The 20978-nt window shown below is 48.9% G+C and overlaps 1 protein-coding gene across 4 annotated transcripts in view; it reads left to right on the forward strand.

The window, feature by feature from the left end:
• Positions 1-20978, forward strand: part of PHACTR4 (phosphatase and actin regulator 4) — an 858314-nt gene that overhangs the window by 773313 nt on the left and 64023 nt on the right. For all 4 annotated transcript variants that reach the window (XM_069622940.1, XM_069622942.1, XM_069622941.1 and 1 more), the window contains 2 exons: positions 7494-8052; positions 19274-19512. In XM_069622940.1, the coding sequence (XP_069479041.1) occupies positions 7494-8052; positions 19274-19512 (798 nt within the window). The remainder of the gene's footprint in view (positions 1-7493; positions 8053-19273; positions 19513-20978) is intronic.

The raw sequence follows: 20978 nt of genomic DNA on the forward strand, positions 1-20978 counted from the left end.
TCTTAAACTGGAGGTAATTTGGGGGTTGGGGGTACTTACCTTATTGACTGAAGTCATGCCTTTTCACTTGAAGTGCACTGGCTTAATTTTTTTTTAGTTGATTTCAACTCCCCTTTTGCAGGCTTAACAGCTAGTTTTCGTACTGTGAATTTCTTGAACTATCTAACTTTGTGAAAGACTTTATCCAAGAAGTGCATCAGAACTTTAGACTTTGTCTGGTTGACTTTGGATGTCCCGGCTCCTGAAAGGCACCCTTCTGAATCCATTGATTTTGGCATTGCTTGTCCCCTCATAGGTTGTAATTTGTTGAACACCTTTACTTCTGGGAAAGGCTTTTTCATTGGAGGATTCAAACTGTCTTCACATTATAAGAAAGTATGTGCTAATCTTTTTATTTCCCTAACCCTTCCTGCCTGAAAGCCAGAGTCTAAAAAGTGTATTGGCGTTTTAAGATAAATGCAATACTATCCTTCTTATTGAAGTCGCTTCAGTGTAGGAGAAATGTATTGGCATATCCAAGTATTCACCAAATTTATTGACTTTGTAAAGTGATTGCAAAGTTTGCTTGACAGTTACAAATAATTGACTTTTTAAAGAATGCTCAACTAAAACTAATGTGCAAATAAATATATTTCTGATGTTTGTTAATCTGCTTAGAATCACATGCTGTGCATAGGTCCGACATCCAGTGGTCACTGCGGAGTATTGCATTTTGTTTTTCGTAGTCGAAAAGGGGACGTCGACAAGGTGTGTCTGTAACACTATCCCTATAGTGACGTGCGTTGTACCGACAATCCCTCACGCGTCGAGGTCCCTCAGATTGTTTTTTTCTGCCCAGCTTCTGGTCGCCTTATGCGGAGCTCCTAGAGAGACATTGCAAAATACTTACTACAGACCTCAGTCCTTAATTATACTTATTATATTGTTAAAGATCCCTCCCCTCGACGTTAGCTGTGAAGCTGTTTCTCCGCCGAGCAAGTTTTCGACGGAGGGGAAGAGACGGAGGAGATCCTTCGGCGCTGCCGAACACGTGGCCTGGCCTCGCCGGCCAACATACAGTAGGGAGAGTGGGGGTTCGAACTTTTATCTTCTCTTTGAGAATGTCTTTCTTTCTCCCCTATCTTTCCCTTGGGGTTGTTATCACCAGTTATTGCCTCAGCTATGGAGAGGACACCTTTTAAGTTTTGCCCACGCTGTAGGGGCAAATACACTTGGAAGGATAAACACAAGCTCTGTAATCATTGCTTGCCCCTCGATCATAAGGAGGACAGCTGCGCGGCCTGTAAGCTCTTGAAACCAAGAACTCTTAAAGAACGAAAAGTTAAGAGGTGGGCGGACTACGCTATGTCGAAGTCAGTTTCCTCACCCGCCGCCGCTATTACAGAAAGTGACGAGGAGGGTGATAACACGACGTCGGTTACGGAAGTCAGTAACCCCCAGAAGGAGCGCTCGTGCTCCTCGACGTCCGTCCCCGGCCCCGACGGGCTCGGCTCACGCCCTGCTTATGGGGATGAACACCCCGGCGACAAGGACGCACATAGACCCCATAGGCCTAAGCACACAACCCACGGCTCTTCTTCGTCGAAGACGAAGGATCCATCGGCGCCGAAGGGGACGCAGGGCACTCCGGCGTCTACCTCAGACCGTAAGGGTCTCAAGCCCCACCCGCAAACGCAGCCGCGACCAGCGATTGGGCTTTCATCAAACAGGGGCGCTACCTCAAAATCATCCGACGTAACGCTCCATGGAGCGGCCGTCGAGGAACAACGCATAACGCAGGCAATGTCGACACCAGAGCCCTCTACTGACAAACTCGTTGTCGAGAGCCTGGCGAGAATTGCTTCCGAAGACAAACGTAAGCGGACGACGAAACAAACGTCGAATACCGCACAAAAAGCCATAGAAACGCCGAAAAAGCACAAGAGTAGCCAGGAACTGCCCCCTTCATCTAAGGGCACTTCTGAACTACCGGAGGACTTTTCTGAGGGCTACGGAAACCTTTCTTCGACGTTGTGGGAGCGTTCTAAGCGTTTTGAAGGTGAAAACACTGATTTCCCCCCTCTAGACTATTCAGGGGACCCCCATGAGACCCTTGAAAGACTCCATTCTTGTATGGAGAAAATGGAAAGGTTTTTGGGAAGCCAAAACCCACCCACACACAAAAGACCAAGAGAATGGCCCCAGGATGACCCTAGGGTCAAGATTCCTAGGCTGCTTCCCCCTTCTACAGACGTATATGACCTCACTGAAGAGGAGCAATACCTCCAGGAAGATGAGGAGTGTTTGGGGGAGAGGAAGAACATGAGGAAGAGGGGTTTGAAGAAGATCCTTACACTAGTGCAGGAGCTTTTGAAGAAGATACAGCTACCTCGCAGCCCTGGCAATCCCCATCAGTGCAGCCTTGGCAATCCCCATCAGTGCACTCAGACCCTGATGTCTTTCACCCTTCTCCTCCCAAGGATTCACCTATTGGGAACACCTCTCCCATAGATGACCAACCTTCACTTAATGCACTATTGCGCAAGGCAGCAGCGCATTTTGAAATAGACGCAGGGGAAACTCTTCCTGACATAGACTTTGTAGAGAAAGTTATTAAAGAAAAAGCCCCTGTTAGTCAGTCTATTCCGCTCCTGGCTTCTATAAAGAGAAGAATAACTCCTTCCCTTTCCAATCCTGCCTTAGTCAGAGGGGTCAACCCTTGGATAGAAAAGCTCTTCAGCTCTTCGTCCTCTGACCCTTTGTACATCAGAGGACATTCTATTCCGGACTCCCATGTAGTTACTAATACAAGAAAAAGAGCGGGGGTACCACTATCCACTAGTGAGGCACCACCTGACAAAGAGGGCAAGAAGCTCTATGCACTTGGGAAGAGAATCACGACCTCCGCAGCCTTCTCAACGAGGATTGCAAATAACAATTCCCTACTAGCTAGCTAGGCAGATGCACAGTGGAGCAAGCTGCGCAGCGAAGCAGAGGACGCACCAGAACCCCTGCATTCACGCCTGTTAGCTATAATCTCAGAGGGAACTCTTGTAAACCAGGGCATCGTAAAGAACTCCTTAGATGCCGCAGAGACGGCTGGCTGTTCCCTGGTTCAGGGAATACTTCTCAAACGCCATGTCTGGCTGCGCAATTCGGGATTTAAGCCGGAAACCCAGGCTTCTCTGATAAATAAGCCCATAGAACAAACACATCTGTTTGGGAAAGCAGTTGATGACGCCCTAGAACATGCGAAGAAAGAGTTTGATACCATCAAGACTCTTGACCAAATTTCTAGGCCCCCTAACAGACGCGGCTATGGCAATAGACGCTCCTTTCGTGGCCAACGCCAGCAGCAAAACCAACAGCAATTTTACTCTGCTACCAACTGGCCCTCTAACCAGGGTAACAACACCCAGTTCAGTCAGAGGCCAACGCCGTGGCAAAGGAAGAGGTCGCGGCTCCAGCCCCAAAGGTTCCACGCCCAATACCAACAAATGACCCAAAGATTCGGATCCCCTCCCATGCATCACCGGTCGGGGGCCGGCTAACATCGTTCCTGTCAGCATGGGAGGGAATATCGTCAGACCGCTGGGTTTTGTCCACCATAGCCCACGGATACTGCATCGAATTCAACGGTTCCCCGAAGTACAGACCCCCACGGAACCGACGCATGGCACCGGAACACCTCACCATTCTTCTTCAAGAAGTAGAAGAGCTACTGAAAAAAGAAGCTATAGAGGCTGTCCCCCTATCTCAGGTAACAGAAGGTATTTATTCAGTGTACTTCCTTGTACCCAAAAAGGACTTAACCATGCGCCCTGTATTAGATCTGCGCCCAGCGAACAAGTTTGTCAAACCCCAAAAGTTTCGTATGGTGACCTTGCAGGAAGTAATCCCACTGTTATCACAAGGGGATTACATGACAACACTAGACATGAAAGATGCATACTTTCATATTTTAATGTTGCCAGCGCACAGAAAATACCTCAGGTTCAAGATAGAGAACAAACACTACCAGTTCAGAGTACTACCCTTCGGGATAGCATCTGCACCAAGGGTATTCACGAAAGTACTGGCAGTGGCAGCGGCCCACCTGCGCAGGTTATCCATCCCGGTATACCCTTACCTCGACGACTGGCTCATTCGTCGAGGTAAGGGTACATAACAGGGGATTCTTACGAAACATGCTTCTCCAATACCCAAAAGACCGTAGACCTTTTGTCCCAACTGGGCTTCTCCATCAACGAAAAGAAGTCCAGCTTAGACCCCAGCCAAATCAAACAATTCCTAGGGGCTCTAATTCAAACAAAGGACGGCCTCGTCTTCCCCTCCAACGAGAGGGTCCAAAACATGCTGTTTCAGATCCCCCATTATGTGGCAGGTCGAGAGGTGACGGTACGCAAAGCAATGCGCTTGCTAGGGATGATGGCGTCATGTATTTATTTGGTACCTCACGCGCGCCTGCGCATGCGCCCAAAGCAAGAGTGGCTCTACAGCCAGTGGTGTCAGGCCAGCGGACAATGGGACGATCTAGTGGTGGTCTCGCAGGCCTTGGTTCTCTCGCTACGGTGGTGGACAAAAGAAAACCTGTTATTAGGGAAAACGTTTGCCACAACCGCAGTGGAAGCCACTCTAACCACAGACGCATCCCTCACAGGATGGGGGGCTCACCTATCCCATCAGACTGCTCACGGAGCGTGGACTCCGAGCTTAGCATCCAAGCATATAAACCTGCTGGAACTACTAGCGGTGTTCAAAGCACTGAAAGCCTTTCAGGAACACCTACAAGGAAAGACAGTGATGGTCCTCACAGACAGCACCACAGCCATGTACTACCTTAACAAGCAAGGGGGCACTCACTCTCCAGGACTGTCCAAGCTGTCCCAGAATATATGGAAGTGGGCTCTCAAACACAACATGTTCCTACTATCACAACATGTACATGGGGAACTCAATCTGCTAGCAGACAAACTCAGCAGAGACTTCCCCCTGCCCGAAGAGTACGAATGGCAATTGCATGAAGACATCGTCTTAGACGTCTTCACGCAATAGGGATTCCCGGAAATAGACCTGTTCGCAACTATGGAGAACTCACAATGCCAAAGTTACGCCTCCAGGTATCCCCAGAACCAGTCCAAGGGGAACGGTCTGTCGATTCAATGGTCAGGGAAATTTGTTTACGCCTTTCCCCTGACTCCCCTTCTCAACAAAGTGGTGCACAAGATGCACCAGGAGCAGGTTACCATGATACTAGTGGCCCCAATGTGGGCTCGGCAGCCATGGTTCGCTCACTTGATGATGTCCCTATCTCCCCCAGTGAAACTTCCCTGCCCGTACAACATGCTGTCACAGGACAAGGGCAGGACACTGCATCCATGCCCTCAGACCATGAACTTAGCAGCCTGGCTCCTGAGATCATAGAATTTGGACATTTACAACTCCCGCAGAGATGTATGGACATCCTCAGGGAAGCCAGAAAACCTAATACTCGCCACTGCTATTCTAGCAAGTGGAAAAGATTTGTCATCTGGTGTAAAGGTAAGAGCATCAACCCGGTTGACTGCTCTCCCACTAACATTATTCTGTACTTGACCCATTTACTGGATTCAGGTCTAGTGTTCAATTCCATTAAAGTCCACCTAGCTGCACTTTCTGCATACACCACTTCCCAACTTAAAGTGTCGTGGTGGAAGATACCAGTTATCAAGGCCTTCATGGAGGGGGTAAAGAGAATACACCCTCCGATAGCTAACCCAGCTCCCGGATGGGACTTAAATGTGGTACTTTCTAGACTCATGGGCCCTCCTTTCGAACCCATGCACAAGGCAACTCTTAAAGACCTCACTCTTAAGACTGCTTTCCTAATAGCTATCACCTCCATTAGGAGAGTAAGTGAACAACAGGCTCTTTCTGTACTAGACCCCTTCGTAACAGTTCACAAGGATAAGGTGGTTCTACGCACACACCCAAGGTTTGCACCAAAATTCATCTCGAAATTTCATGTAAACCAGTCAATAGAACTACCAACGTTCTTTCAAAACCCTTCCAGCTTGGGAGAAAAAAGTCTGCATACACTACATGTACGCAGAGCTGTCATGTTCTACATGGAAAGAACCAGACCACTGAGAAAGACTAATCAGTTCTTTGTCTCCGTGGCAGCAGGAAGAGAAGGAGTTGCAGTTTCAAAGTCCACTATATCTAGATGGATTGTTCAATGCATCACTCTGTTACACTCTTGCTAAGAGAGAACTACCCTTCAAGCCAAGAGCACATTCCACTCGAGGCACTGGGGCTTCCATAGCGTTCATTGCAAATGTTCCCCTTGAGTCCATCTGCAAAGCGGCTACCTGGAGTTCTGTGCACACCTTTACAAAACACTACTGTCTAGATGCACGCTCTAGATCTGACTCCCAGGTGGGACAGGCAGTATTATGACATCTTTTCTCTACTGTTCCTTCTCATAACCCACCGCCAACTCCGGGTACTGCTCGCTAGTCTATGCACAGCATGTGATTCTAAGCAGATTAACAAACATCAGAAGACAATGCATTACTTACCGTAAAAGCATTTCTGATGGTTGTATCTGCTTAGATTCACATGCGCCCACCCTTCCTCTCCGCTCGGATGGAAGGAACATAGACATCCTTTTCTATATTTCTCTCTTTTCTGTTCTCACTCACGTCTAGAAGGCTCCCTCAGGGCAGAAAAATACAAACAGAGGAACCTCGACGCGTGAGGGATTGTGGGTACAACGCACGTCACTATAGGGATAGTGTTACAGACACGCCTTGTCGACGTCCCCTTTTCGACTACGAAAAACAAAATGCAATACTCCGCAGTGACCACTGGATGTCGGACCTATGCACAGCATGTGAATCTAAGCAGATACAGCCATCAGAAATGCTTTTACGGTAAGTAATGCATTGTCATTTAGAACTGAAACCTTGAGTGTAAGTGTTACTTGGTTACATATTGACTGATTTCATCTGTACAGCTCACATTTACCCCTCTTGAGATAGCCCTGTCTGCTCAGTCACACTGCCAACTTGTGTAGTACAGACCTATACCAAAAGGTGGGTTACCTAATACCAAGCAGATGAGTCTTGTGAAGTCTCGCACAGTGTGACTGCACCAATTCTTACCTAACAGCAACACTAGTTCTTTTGTCTTGCCATTTCTGAACAATCTTCAATCTATTTGAAATGTCATTCGTCCTGACTGATGCTCACCAGACTTGTGTTGGGCTTGAACGCTAGTCCTCTCTTGTTGGTTCAGATTTATTGCAGTTTGATAGAAATGTGTTGGCATTGATCTTCAGAAGTGACATCCTACTTTAGAAAGTATCCTGACACTCTCCATGGTTAGTGGTTGCAGATTAACTTTACTACTTGCTTTCTGTAGGGGTTGTCCTTGGTGCTGGTACATGCACCAGGAAAAAATCCATTGTACTATTTTGGTTATTCTGCTTGGTGACCTGTTACCTAACTATACCAACATCTTTTTCTTTTCAGCTGAGCTGAATCAGGCAGTTGGCGGAAATACACTTGTGTCAATTAACCCCAAGCCTTCATCACCATTGGCGCCCAAGAAGAATGTGTCACTGAACTCTGTAACTGAGCCTCCCACTGCCCAGAAACCACCAGTCAACCCTCGGGAAAGGACCAGCCGGCCAGCATCTGTGCAGCCAGCAGAGGCTCATCCACCATCCCCGCCGCTACCCACTCACATTCCACCTAACCCCCCAAGGCACCCAGCTCCACGGTACCAGCCCCCTGTGCCACTTGTCTTGGAACCACAGATCGCAGACGAACCCCCAGAGGAAAGTCTTCCATCTTTGACAGACATTGGAAAGACTGGTTCAGACAGTGAGGAACCTCAAGACCACCCTCGACTCTCCCTGTTACCGCTACATATTCGCATACAGCAGGCCCTCACCAGCCCGCAGCCTGTGACTCCTGAGGGCTCACGCCGGGCACACTCATTGCTCTTTGAGCCACAGGATAGCATAAGCGAAGACAGCAATGGAGGGAGGATTCACTCGCTGCCAGTGACCATTGAACTGCTCAAAGTGTAAGTATTACACATTTTCCTCCTGGGCCAATCTTTCCGCTCAAACCTCATGCTCAATTCATACTAATCAATGAATCCTCCCATGACTCTCTGACACCTTTAATCATTCTGTGTTCCCCTCTTAGTTACTCTTCAATTCAGTATGCTCTTCTTTCCTTTTACCTGTCTCCTCCTATAGTTTGTCACCTGTCCCAGCCCACTGCTCTTCTGTTTCTTTCCTTCTCTTCTCCATTCATCTATTTCTTTCACCTTTTCTCTTGCTCTTTCCCAGTAGCCTCTGATTTTTTTCATTCTTTTTTACAATATTCCTTGAGCACCTCAACACCCTGCTAGAACGCATATATACCCCAAGAATAAATCTGCCTAGCTGCACACAAACTTCCTACACAGGCCTAATGCCGCCAAAATGCCTTCTCTGAGACCAAACACGTGACTGCACACATTCGACTGATCTCTCACTATCGGCCATCTGCCCGGCAGCCCCCTCGGCTAAGGGCCCTGAGGCAAAGGGCGGGTCCTACAGTAGCGGCTGCAAGGCGTGTCTACAGGTGTCCGCAGGGGAAGCAAAGGAAGCCAGCAACCAACAAACATCAACAAAACTGTAAGTGTGGCATGGGTGGGGTGTGTAGAGCAATTACTCTACTCCAGAAAGCTCTCGCCACTCTACCTCACCCCTCCATAATGTAGACTGCCATAGAATTACGCCATGCATTCATAGAGAGATTTGTGACCACAAGCCTATTTCCATTCTTGGCCTGACTGTAAATGTTGCATTGCATTACGCACTAACACACTAGCCAATGTTAACTAGTGCCACACCTATACAGAAATGTTAAGATTAGCCTGCGTCATCTTTAGACAGGTGTAACAATGTTAACATGTGCCACACCTGGATGGTATTCTTAACTTTAGCTTGAGTCACATCTAGACGGGATTATGAATATTTGCATGCGCCGCACTTAGCTGAAATTCCTAACTTTAGCCTGCGTCGCATCTAGATAGAAATGTGAATGTTAGCATGTGCCACACTTGAATGGAATTCTTAACTTTAGCTTGCGTCACATCTAGACGGGATTATGAATATTAGCATGTACCACACTTAGATGGAATTCGTAACTTTAACCTGCGTCGCATCTAGATAGAAATGTGAATGTTAGCATGCGCCACGCTTGGATGAAACTGTGAATGATGGTAAGTGCAACACTTGATTGGAATCGTGATCACTAGCCTGCCTCACACATAGACAGAATATTGAAAATTAGCAATGATGGAAAAGTGAATGAAAGCAAACATCAGGCATAGACAAAACTGCAAGGACAGCAATGCCAACTAACCAATCCACTAACAATTTCATCCCTCTGCATACACTTCTAAAACTCTAACCAAACACAACCACAAGCCTAAAACGCAGCAATCCGCACTAACTTCACTACACTGCAACAACAAAACAAACCCCACATAGACTTGCACAACAGCACACGACTACCGACCGTAAAACACCCCAATCCCAGCCGACGGACCCACCCGGCTGAGGCTGCCATCAGCACATCACTGCTCTCTTGCACTTTTCCAGCTTATTCCCACTGACTCGCCCCCCCCCCTCCCTCTTTCAGAGCGCCAGGGGACCACTCCGGTGGTTATAGTGCGCGGTGCAAATATCCTTTAACATTAACCCCCCTAATGTTAGAATGCAGCTACCATCAGGCAATCACACTTGCTGCACACAAACTTGCGTCCCGTCCCCTTTCCTCCATACTGTATGGGCTTCCCTCGCGAGGGACGGGAGATGAAACCTTTTTCACCAGAAAAATCTTCCCCTTTAAATATAGAGGCACGTGAGGGCGCGGCCCTGGGAGCATGTGCCTACCTGACTCCGCCCACTGGAGCCACTCCTCAGTCCCCTTTTCCGCATCGACGGGAATGGGCCGAATTCACCAGCGCTCCTGGGTTTTTCTTCAGCCATGTAATACCACATGCTTTTCCCCAGATATTCTTCTATCTTTGTCTTTCTTTTCAATTAGGTACTTGGTCCTCCAACGCCACGTTCCTCCCTGGCGCATGTCAACTTCAGCGGGCTTCAGCAGGTATCCAGCCTGCGGAGGGCTCTTCCCTACATCAGACCCCCATGCCGTTTGCCTCTGCTGCCTTGGCCCTGACCACGGCTGGGATGGTTGTTCCACGTGCGACGCGCTGACTCCACGGGCACTGAAGAACAGGCTAGCTAGGTGGAGGGAGCTCGTCCAGAAGTCCCCTCCGGAGGCCCCAAAGGACTTTGTCAAACATCACTCAAGGGCGAAGGAAAGGCCTCTATTAACCATCGCACCGGGCAATTCCTTCCCAAGGAAGCGCCTGACTGGAAGGAAGCTTTTGGATTCTAGCACAAGCACACGTACTGAGGCTAGTCCAGCTACCAGCCTCACAGCTGAGGTGTCTCCGGATCCTTCTGGGGTCAGTGCTGAGGGACCGCAAGGTTTTTTTTACCAGGGTTACCCCCGAGGGGCAACGCCCTAGCACCAGCATCATGTCAGAGGGGACGACTTCACGCAGCACTACCGGCACCTCTGCCGAGGGCAATACGCTTTCCAGGTCACGGCCTGAGAGTCGGGATAGGCCTTATGTTCAAGCACCAAGCGTCTTGGACGGGGCTGGTTCCAGCGAGCCAGGTACCACGACTTCGGCACGCAGCACAACAAAATGTCCACCGTGCCAGACAAGATGGCTGCTTGTCCGATACCCCCGCTAGTGGAGCGGATGGAGGAAAGAGTCACAAGGTGGAACTGGTGTCAACCAGGTGCGTGGCCTACAGTTTATCCATCAGCAGCACAGGGCAGGTTTCCCCTGCACCCCAGGCAGAGTGTGCCCCGGCCCCAGCTGCCCTTAGCCACTCCGTCAATATCGCCTGCCACCTCTACAGCCTCCGAAGACAGGTTCTTCGAAAGGTTCCAAGGGCTGATGCGAAATCCCCAGAGGGGGGCCCTCCTCTGGGATGCCATCAGGGACATGCTCCCCGAGGTCACTCCACTGGCACCCATAGTCATTCCTCCAATGGCTCCGGTGGCACAGGCCCCAGCGCAGCCACTGCTGCCCCAGCCGGCTCCTCCGATTCCAGCTTCCCTGCCTCCCACATTACAGGGGGCTCCACAACAGCCTCCTTAGCAGCCACCGGCTCCGGTATCCACACCGAAGCCCACAGCACCCAGCACCCCTCCACCAGTTCCGGACCCTCCAAGCATGCTGGTGGACACTGACGAGGAGGAGGATCCCTACATGCCATCTTCAGCCAGGGCCTTCCTCGAACACCTTGCAGGTTTGGCAGAATATTTGAGGCTTCTGCCAGAGGTAGAGCAGCCTGAGGAGGGGTCTTGGCAGAAGTCCTCACCCTAATACCTTGTTACGCTCACCTGATATCCACAGGGACGTCACCCAGCCGGGTTACTCACTGCTTACTAATGCTTCTCAGCTTTGCCCTGATGTGGTCTGTGGGGAAGGTTCTGCCTTGTGGTAGAATTAGGCGTGCCCTCCGTAATGCCTTCTTTGCAGGGGCAAGTTGTCTTTCATGGGCAAGTGCGGGCCAGTTGCATCACTGACGCCAGCCCGTTTGATATTGTTCAGATAGGTCTTATTGCTGTTCTTTAGTTTTGTTGCTATCCTGCATGCCTTTCTTTGTTTAAAATGTCTTTTTTTTCCCTTAGGTATGCGGAGCTTCAGCGTGGCAAACTGGCGTGGTTGAGCCCCGCTGGTAAATGATGGCGCATTAAGAGCGCTATGATGCAGTAAGTAAGCGCTATGCGCAGCGCTGCGAAGTCTTGCCTTTGCTAACCTGTGTTTTCCTTCCTTGTAGGTCGTGGTGTTCTTCAGCGCGAGTGGAATGTCCGGAGTGGTGCCAGCCGAGAGGCGACCAGCCAGGTAAGCCTTTTGAGCAGTTGATAATTTGTAAATGTGTCTACTGCTTTCTTTAATGTTGCCTCCATCTTCCTCTTTCAGGTCATTCTGTCCGGGAGGCGTGCAGATTCGGGGAAGCTGTTCTCAGTAGCTGCGAGTGTTTAAAGATGAAGACTGCAGGTAAGATGCTGCTGCTAATGATGATCCTTTTGTCTCCTTGCAGGTTCTCCTTCTCCGAGGTTCGAGGGAGTAGCTGGACACGGTGGGCGTCATGTTGCAAAGTAACACAAAGCGTGTTGTCTTGCTCGGGTGTGGTTTAAATAGCCCCAACAAAATAGTCCAGGTAAAGTAGTCCCTAGGCTCCAACACCCAAAACACTAGACCACATAGCTTGGTTCTTAGGAACCAAGCTATGTGGATGCCTCCATGTTGGCTGACAATACAATAAAGTAATTCCCAAGACCCCCGAGTCCTGACTCCACCTGGCCAATGGGTTTGCCAGAGGGGGTTTTGGGCGAGGGTCGTGACAGCCTCTCTACCAGAACGGGGATCACGATGCAAAAAGACGTAGTTGACCTGGCCAAGAAGGGGTGGCTCAAGCCGCACTCGCCCCAACCTGTCAATTGGAGCCTCAACCTCAAGTATAGGCAGATGGCGGGTGATACACTCTTGCTTTCTGCGCATCCTCAACCGCACTCTTCTGTGATCGCTGCTTTGTCACTTTACTCTAAGCCTCAGTCGTCCTCAGCCACTTCGTCCTCGACGCTGCTAGGCAAGGAGGAGAAGATCTTGGAGGCGTATGGGGAAAAAGCTGTACTCCAACGCCTCCTTGCACCTGCGTCAAGCCAACGCGGATGCCATGCTGGCCGTCGTTAACCAACGACACTGGCAGGAAATTGTGGACTTCCTCCCAAAACTTCCGGCACAGAGGCAAGCGCGCTTCAAGGCAGGCCTAGGAGAAGCCAGGCTGGTAGCTCAGGACATCATGGGGTCTACTGTGGCCCACATTGATGCCTCTGGCCGGGCCATCTGCATCGCCACGGACATGAGGGGCTCCCTGGCTCTGGGCTACTAAGTTTTACCCCGACGTACAGGAACGCATATTAGACCTTCCATTCGAGGGTAGTGACATCTTTCACTCCACCACGGATGAAGAATTAGATAAAAATAACAGCTTGCAAACTGCAAAGTCTTTATCTATTCTTAAGAAGGCCACGCACAAGGCCTACACACAGTCACAGCAATGCTCCAACAAAGGGCGGGCCTTTGGCGGGTTCCGGGGCTTTCAAGAACAAAGGTCCAGGCAATCTGACCGTTCTCTGAATACGCACCGGAGGGAACAACAAAAGGGGTGAGGGGGCAAGGCCTTTTTCCAATCCCCCTCCTCCGCAACAGCCTCAGAGGGAAAGAAGGCATCACGTGCCCCTTCGGGGCCACAAGTCTCCGGTGGGGGGCAGGCTTGCCTTTCACATGCAATTTTGGCACCAGAATTCTTCGGACCCCTGGATCCTCCCCGTAGTCTTCACAGGGTACCGACTACCAGTACCTTCCTCTCCTCCCTCCTCTCCCACAGATTGGGACAGCAACTCTGTTGGCGTAAATCCGGTCGCTCGTGGAGAGCCAGGCCGTGGGAGAAGTCCCACTCTCCCAGTGAGGCTTGAGCTTGTATTCCAGGATTTTCCCCAAACAGAAGAACCACCAGGCTGGCCTGAGAGTTGTGTTGGACCTTTCCAACCTCAACCACTCCCATCCTCTGCAAACATTCGAGATGGTTACGCCAGCACTTACTGCAGAAACACTGGACAGGGGAGACTGGATGTGCTTCCTGGATCTGAAGGACGTGTACCTACACGTCTCGATTTGGCAGCTGCATCGTTCTTTACTGCGGATCAGGATCATGGGCTGCCATTTCCAATACAAGGTACTACCCTTTGGCCCCAACTCAGCGCCAGGTAGTTTACCAGGTTGATTAATGCAGTGGCTGCTCTCCTGACGGCCCAGGGCCACTGTGTCTACCCATACCTGGATGACTGGATCGTCCGGGCTACATCTCTGTAAGCGGTTCACCATACCTCCTCTGTACTGATGAACACACTCCACGACCTGGGGTTCACTATCAATCTCAGGAAGTCTCAGCTGCATCCCATGCAGACCCTGACCTTTGTGGGCCTCATCTGGGGCACAAGCTCCGAGAGAGTCTTTCCCTCAGAGGACAAGATGGCGGCCATCAAGAAAGCCACCTCTCACTTCCTCTCCAGGACAGTGACCTCACCTGGTGGTACCAACTTCTGTTGGGTATAATGATGGCGATCCTGTTGGCCGTACCCCACACAAGGCTCAAGATGAGATTACAGCTGCACTTCAAAGTCTCATGGAATAGGGAGAAGGGCTCCCAAGCGGAGTCGGTCAACATTCCTCCCTTTCTCCACCCGGACCTCATGTAGTGGTCCGCAGACATTAACCTGCGGCAGGGCAAGCCCTTCTGGCAGCCGGCCCTTCAGGTCACAGTTACTACGGACTCTTCCCTAGAGGTCTGGGGAGCCACTCTGGACAGCCAGAGCGTCCATGGTTTCTGGACTCAGCAGGAGCAGTAGTCTTGGATCAATTGGCTGGAATTGAAGGCCCTATTGCTGGCTCTCATTGCCTTTCTCCCTCTCATAAAGGGCAAGGCAGTTCTTATCCAGACGGACAACTCCACCAGCATGTACTATGTCAACAAGCAGGGGGGTACCAGATCACCTCCACTGTGCAATCTAGCCGTCAGCATGTGGGAGGGGGCACTGGAGAACAGCATCTATCTCACTGTAGTCCACCTCCCGGGGAGTCCAACCTGGAGGACAGGCTCCGCAGACTGGGGACGGACAATTACAATTGGCAATTCAACCACCTGGTACTGAAGGAGATCTTCCTCAGGTGGGGGCATCCCAAAGTGGATCTGTTTGCCTCCAGGATAAACAGGAAATGCCAGCAGTTCGCCTCCTGGCAGGGGCAGGGCTTCGGCTCCCTGGGCAACTCATTCCAGATATGGTCAACCGACATGGCATACTCCTTCCTGACCACACCCGGGTCCACAGGGTGGTCTGCAAGATCAAAGAATCTCATCGCCTCAGCATCATTTTGATAGTTCCTTGGTTACCGGCGAGACCATGGTTCTCAGAGCTACTCAGCCTATCGGACAGGCCACCCATTCACCTCCTGCTGAGCCCAACTCATCTCCTGGCCCAGCAGGGGGGCTAGGGTATCCCACCCCGCTCCTCACAAATTAGTCCTCGAGCGTGGTTCCTGAGCAGGTCAAATTGAAACACTTGAACCTCTCTCAAGCTAACCTAGAGATCATCCAGGGTGCTAGAAGCGAGGCTTCTAGGAGCCAATATACGAGTAAATGGTCTTGATTCTGTCATTTGGCCGACTCTAATGGGATCGACCCTCTTGGGTGCACCTTGGACAATGTTCTCTCCTTCTCATCACACCTCGCCCACTCCGGCATACAGATGAACACATGCCGCAACTATCTGGCAGCCATAGGGGCTTAAAGGAATTCGGAGAAGGGCCTCTTCTCCTCTTCCAACCCAGTGGTCAAGCGACATCTGGCGGGCTTCCACAGACTCTACCCGCCTATAAAGAAACCACACCATGCATGGGACCTCAATGTTGTGTTGGGCGGCCTTGGCGCACAAGCCTTTCGAGCCAACAGTGTCCATGGACTTCAGGCTGGTCACCATAAAGACAGCTCTACTCGTGGGCATCAACTTCGCTTGCAGAGTCAGCGTGATTCAGACTCTGGTGGCATCAGAGCCCTACACCACCTTCCACAAGGATAAGGTGGTCCTGCAAACGCACTCTGCATTCCTACCCAAGGTGACCTCCTTCCATGTCAACGAGGAGATAGTCTTACCCATGTTCTTCGCGGACCCCAAGGATGTGTCTCGGAGGGTCCTGCACTGTCTGGATCTCAGACTCGTTCTGAAATGCTACCTGGACAGAACCAAGGACTTCTGCAAGTCGGACGCCCTGTTTGTCACTTTCGGTGGGTCAAGGCCTGGTTATCATGGCTTCTAAGGCCTCTATAGCAAGGTGGATGGTCACGGCCATCAAGGAGGCTTATGAGGGGCAGCAGAAGCCGGTGCCTGCTAACTTGCATGCCCATGCGGTCAGAGCCAAGGCCACGGCCATCGTACCAACGGCATGTGCCGTGGTAGGTCATCAGCAGGGCGGCTACCTGGGGCCATCCCTTCGGCTTTCTGTAAGCACTACTGTTTGGACGCCACCTATAGATCAGGCGCGGCTTTCGGGCAGGCGGTTCTAAGAAACCTGTTTTCTTAAGGAGGGTCTCCTCTCCACCCTGCGGCTACATTGTCATAATCGCCCATACAGTATGGAGGAAAGGGGAAAGGACATAAGAGAAATTAAGTTACTCACCGTATGGACTAATGTACTATTAGTCCATAGTCCCCTTTCCTGCATATGTCCCACCATTCCCCCCCCCTAATTATACTGGTGTCATTAGGCAATTCTGAATATTGTCGACACACCAATGGGGACTGAGGAGTGGCCCCAGTGAACAGCGTCAGGCGAGCGTGTGCTTCCACGGCCACCCGCTTTTAAATTTAAAGGGGAAGAAGATTTTTCTGGTGAAAAAGGGTCCATCTCGCGTCCCGCCCATACAGTATGGAGGAAAAGGGGCTATGGACTAAGAGTACCTTAGTCACTGTGGTGAGTAACTATTAATTGAGTGCACCTAAGCACCCTTTACTACCCTACTCTCTCGATTGACCTGGACTGCGGTCCCCAAGGGCGTTCAATCCACAAGCCAGGGACGTCATTTCACCAAAATATCAGGGGTAGCGGATGTGACATCATGTGACCCTTGACCTCTGATGACATTACAGGAAGTGATGTAATTTGACCTCACCCCGAAGTGACATCACGGGAAGCGATGGAACATTACCGTTTACCCCTTGACAAAACAGGAAGTGATCACACACAGCATTGTTTCTAAGTACACTATGAAAAATATGGTTACAATATCAATGTAATGTGATATGCATTTCATGCAAGAATGGATCACTATGTATCGGCAGAAAAAAACATGCTATAACTTCAACTTGCGAAAAGCAAAATACATAGTCCAAAATGGATGCTTATTCTACTCTAAATGCTTTTTGGAGGTTTTTGTCTGCATTGTGAAATTGAGGTGTTAAGAACAGGCTAAATCGGGGACTTGCCCCATGAAGTGTGCCTGAAGTAAACGCTTTAATAATTCTAGCAATTATTGTTTAGAATTCCAGAAAGACAAATTATTTGTCATTCCTATTCTTTCTTATTTAGGGTCACTACTCAGTGTTACTCTTGTGGAACCCCCTGTTTTTTTTTTTAAGCAGCCGGAACTAGAAAGCAGCCACGCTAGAAACAGAGGCACATGGCATTGACCACAGCCCAGGAGCTTCCATTTTATTTTTTTTAGGTGTAGCAAGGGAGACACCAAGGTTAGCAATAGAGACATAAATGCCATCTCTGCCACAAGCCCCTTGAAACCATACCAACAAGATATTGGGTGCTATATAAATGGGCAATAACAATATAATTAACTCTGCACTGCTGTCTCCAATTCCTTTTCTTTATTTTTTTCTGGTCTCTCGTTGACGGGCCTATTGCACATCCCTGCATTGCCTTATCTCTAATTTTGCATATTTTTGTGGGCACCTGGGGCTGGCTAGTTGAATTCACGAACTCTGTACTGTTCCTGTACCCGCTCATGTTTTTACTGATGAGTTGTATGTGCAAAGAAAAGCAACAGGCTATTGGTCAACCTACATAGAATTATTTTTTTTGCTGGTGGTGTTTTTGAAATTGCTGCTAATCTCCTTTTAGTGTAAGTGGTAGAAATTACGATTTTCCTGGGTGGATCTACTAAGATTATAATTTACAGGTCTGCCACTTTGATGGGCACCTATCAATTGACTTGAGTTCCACTCACAACACATTTCTTTTTGGCGAAAGTATCAGTTGATTAAATGAGTATGGAATGGCTTCTTTACAAGGGCTCAATAGGATGTTGTATAATATCCTCCATTGGTAGAATGCACACTGAATTGGCTCTTGGCGCTTCATATTAATGTTACAAAAACTTTCAAGAATTTAACATTGCCTCTACTACCCTCGTGGTTCAAACTGGTCAACTTTTAAGTTTTTGCTATCTAATGGAATTTATTTGCAGACGCATGTTATGCAGTCCACTTTTTTCAGCCAACATATGAAGACTCTTCACTAGTAAAATGTCAACTGACATCCTATCTGGTCTGGTGGAAGCCTGCTCACCACTTCTGCATAGTTTCATGTGGATGTACAGTTTATAGGGACAGTCTGTTCTTCGTGGCCTTGTGTGCTCTCCGTCTCCCTACTGGAGTGTGACTATGTGTCCACACTGGTGGCGGAAGGTGGTGGGTTGCAGGGCAAAGGCAGGTTTACCTATTGAAAAGTCTGGTACTTCAGGGTAGTTATTTGTTGAATATATAAGTCCAGCATTGATCGGGCTGTGCAGTCACGTGTTGGGGTCTACCTGACATTTGATTCTTGCAACTAGGCCCAAACTTTCAGATGCATTGGCTCAATCTTCAGATTTCTCTGTGGATTAGGTTGTCATTGGTCGCCTTACCCTGGTATTCTTGAAGACTGATTGCTTCTTTTCTGTAACATGTATTCTCTACAGCCATAATACTGTAGGCTCTTTATTGTTTAGTCTTCCTTCTCATGTTATGGTAATATGTGATAGTCGTGCCTGCAGTTTTCGTCCTCCCCAATGATATGATGTATATTGGATCGGATGGTGACAAGTTTGTTTATGCCTCAAAGTAAAGTTCTGAAACATGACCTGTTGCTAATTGATGCCTAAAAATAAAAAGGAACCAATGTAAAGAATAGAGTTCTGGGAAGAACGCCAGATACCCACACACATTTTTCCCATGAGTTTTTTTTTCTTGTACTTTGAGGCTTCAGGATTTGCAATGTTTGTATGAGGACATAGCAATTTAGCATCAAAGCAAATGGAATGGGTTTTGAGGAACCACTGACATATGTGATAATGCCCACTGTGACCTCTGAGCGAGAAGATAAGGTGCTTCAAATATTCAGATTTGAGTGTTACCCATAATCCATTGTCAAAACAAATCCTTGTGCACTGCATCACCCTTTCAGTTTCAATTCTGTTTGCTTTGTCACAACTGGCCCACCCACCTGATCACACCTTTGTCCCGGGTGGCCACATTCACCCATCTTGTTTCAATGTGCCTGGCATGTATGTGTAACTCATTCTACCACCCAACTCGTTATGTACCTTCAGGCCTGATGATGATGATGATGACGATGAGGAAGAGGAGGATGACGTGTCGACCGAATCTGAGCCAAGTTCAGGCCCGCATGTACACATGGGAAACGCCCCTAATGTCACCATTATCCCCAGCCCCATACCACCGGCTGTCCAGGAGGAAGATGAGACAAGTGATTCCGACTCTGAAGGACCCATCTTGTACCGAGACGATGAAGAAGAGGACGATGATGAGGATGATGATAGTCAGAACAGTAAGCTTGGTCTATACTTTTGTCCTTTCTTTCCCACAAATGTCAGTATTACATTCCTGAGCCAGAGAACCCTCGAAGTGCAGCATATTGCCCCAGCACCTGTCTGTTTAATTATTAAAAATCTGATGCATTGGAGGTCCTGTGCTCTGTCAATAGGGATGCAGCAGTTATTTCTTACAGAAGGCTACGTAGTTTGTCACATTCTGCACTGCAAATCTATGAACTCCAAGGTGTGCCTGAAGTGGGTCTCAATTGAAGGGATGGCTCACCATTCCCGTTCTACTCTGACCGTTTTGCTAATTAATTGAACTTAGTAAGCTTTCGCAGTGCTGTAAACATCAGCACCTCTTGGTGTCGGACTTCACAGTTGGATAATGTATAAATGGCACTGTTCACATCTTAAAATGATTAAGGTACATAAGGCTCATTATGAGTTTGGTGGTAAATCAATGGTAAATCTGCAAAATTACTGCCAAACTTGATTACCTTTAGCACCACTTGGTCCTGGGGATTTACAGCAGGGTTACAAATTGTGGAAGGTTGGTGTTAACCTCCCTTTTTGGAGTCCATATGACTCAATGGGGATTTTGGCAGAATTGCCACCAGTAGTTTTTCTGCCGATTGAAGGGAGTAATGTGGAGTATTTACTTCCAGCTTTTTGCTGGAGGAAAATGCTTCACCTTACCACAGGACATGTTGGACGGCAGTGCGGTAATGGGGTGGTAACAGAATTAAGGCCATATTATCATGTATTTATCACGCACCGCCGTACTGCTAATGCAGCCTGTCTTCACTTTTCTTTCATTCTGTTGGTTCAAAAACATGTGGCACCAAGAGATGCCTCGAACAAATCTAGAAGCATCTATTTTACAATAGAAATGTATACAATCTTGATCGCTAGAGAGGCCTCCTTTTAGCCATAAAAATGGGTATACTGTGATGGGAGTAGAGGGGCTTCATATTAATCATGGTAACAAGTTAACTGTGTCTACAAGAGAGGGGCTTCTTACTGACCTTAGAAACTAAGTACACTGTGAGAGGAAGAGGGTTTTTACTAATCATAGAAACATGTAGACAGCGATGATGCTGAAGCCCCCTACTGACCTTGTTCACATTTCTCCATCCCATGTGGGTTTATTGTATAACACATATCACAAACTGATTTCTAGGGGTCACCGCTTCCAGGAAAAAGCGGGCAGGAGAGGAGGGGGAAATGGTTAGAACAAGTCTCTTTAGAGGTTGGCTCTGAAGACAGAATTCCAGAGTTGTGGGTTGAAAGCTGAGAAGCGACGGTCTCTGTTTTGAAGTTTGTGTGAGGGTAAGCAGTATGGTGTCCCTTGATATGAGAGGTCGTGCAGAAAGGTAGAGACACATTTTAGACTGCAAGTATTTGGGCCCAGTACATGGAGACATTTGTAGGCAAGACAGAGGACTTGGTCCTGCTAAGAACTGAGAGCCTGTTGATG

This window comes from Ambystoma mexicanum, chromosome 11, assembly GCF_040938575.1.
Source record: "Ambystoma mexicanum isolate Mex_15411 chromosome 11, UKY_AmexF1_1, whole genome shotgun sequence".
In the NCBI taxonomy this organism is placed as follows: Eukaryota; Metazoa; Chordata; class Amphibia; order Caudata; family Ambystomatidae; genus Ambystoma; species Ambystoma mexicanum.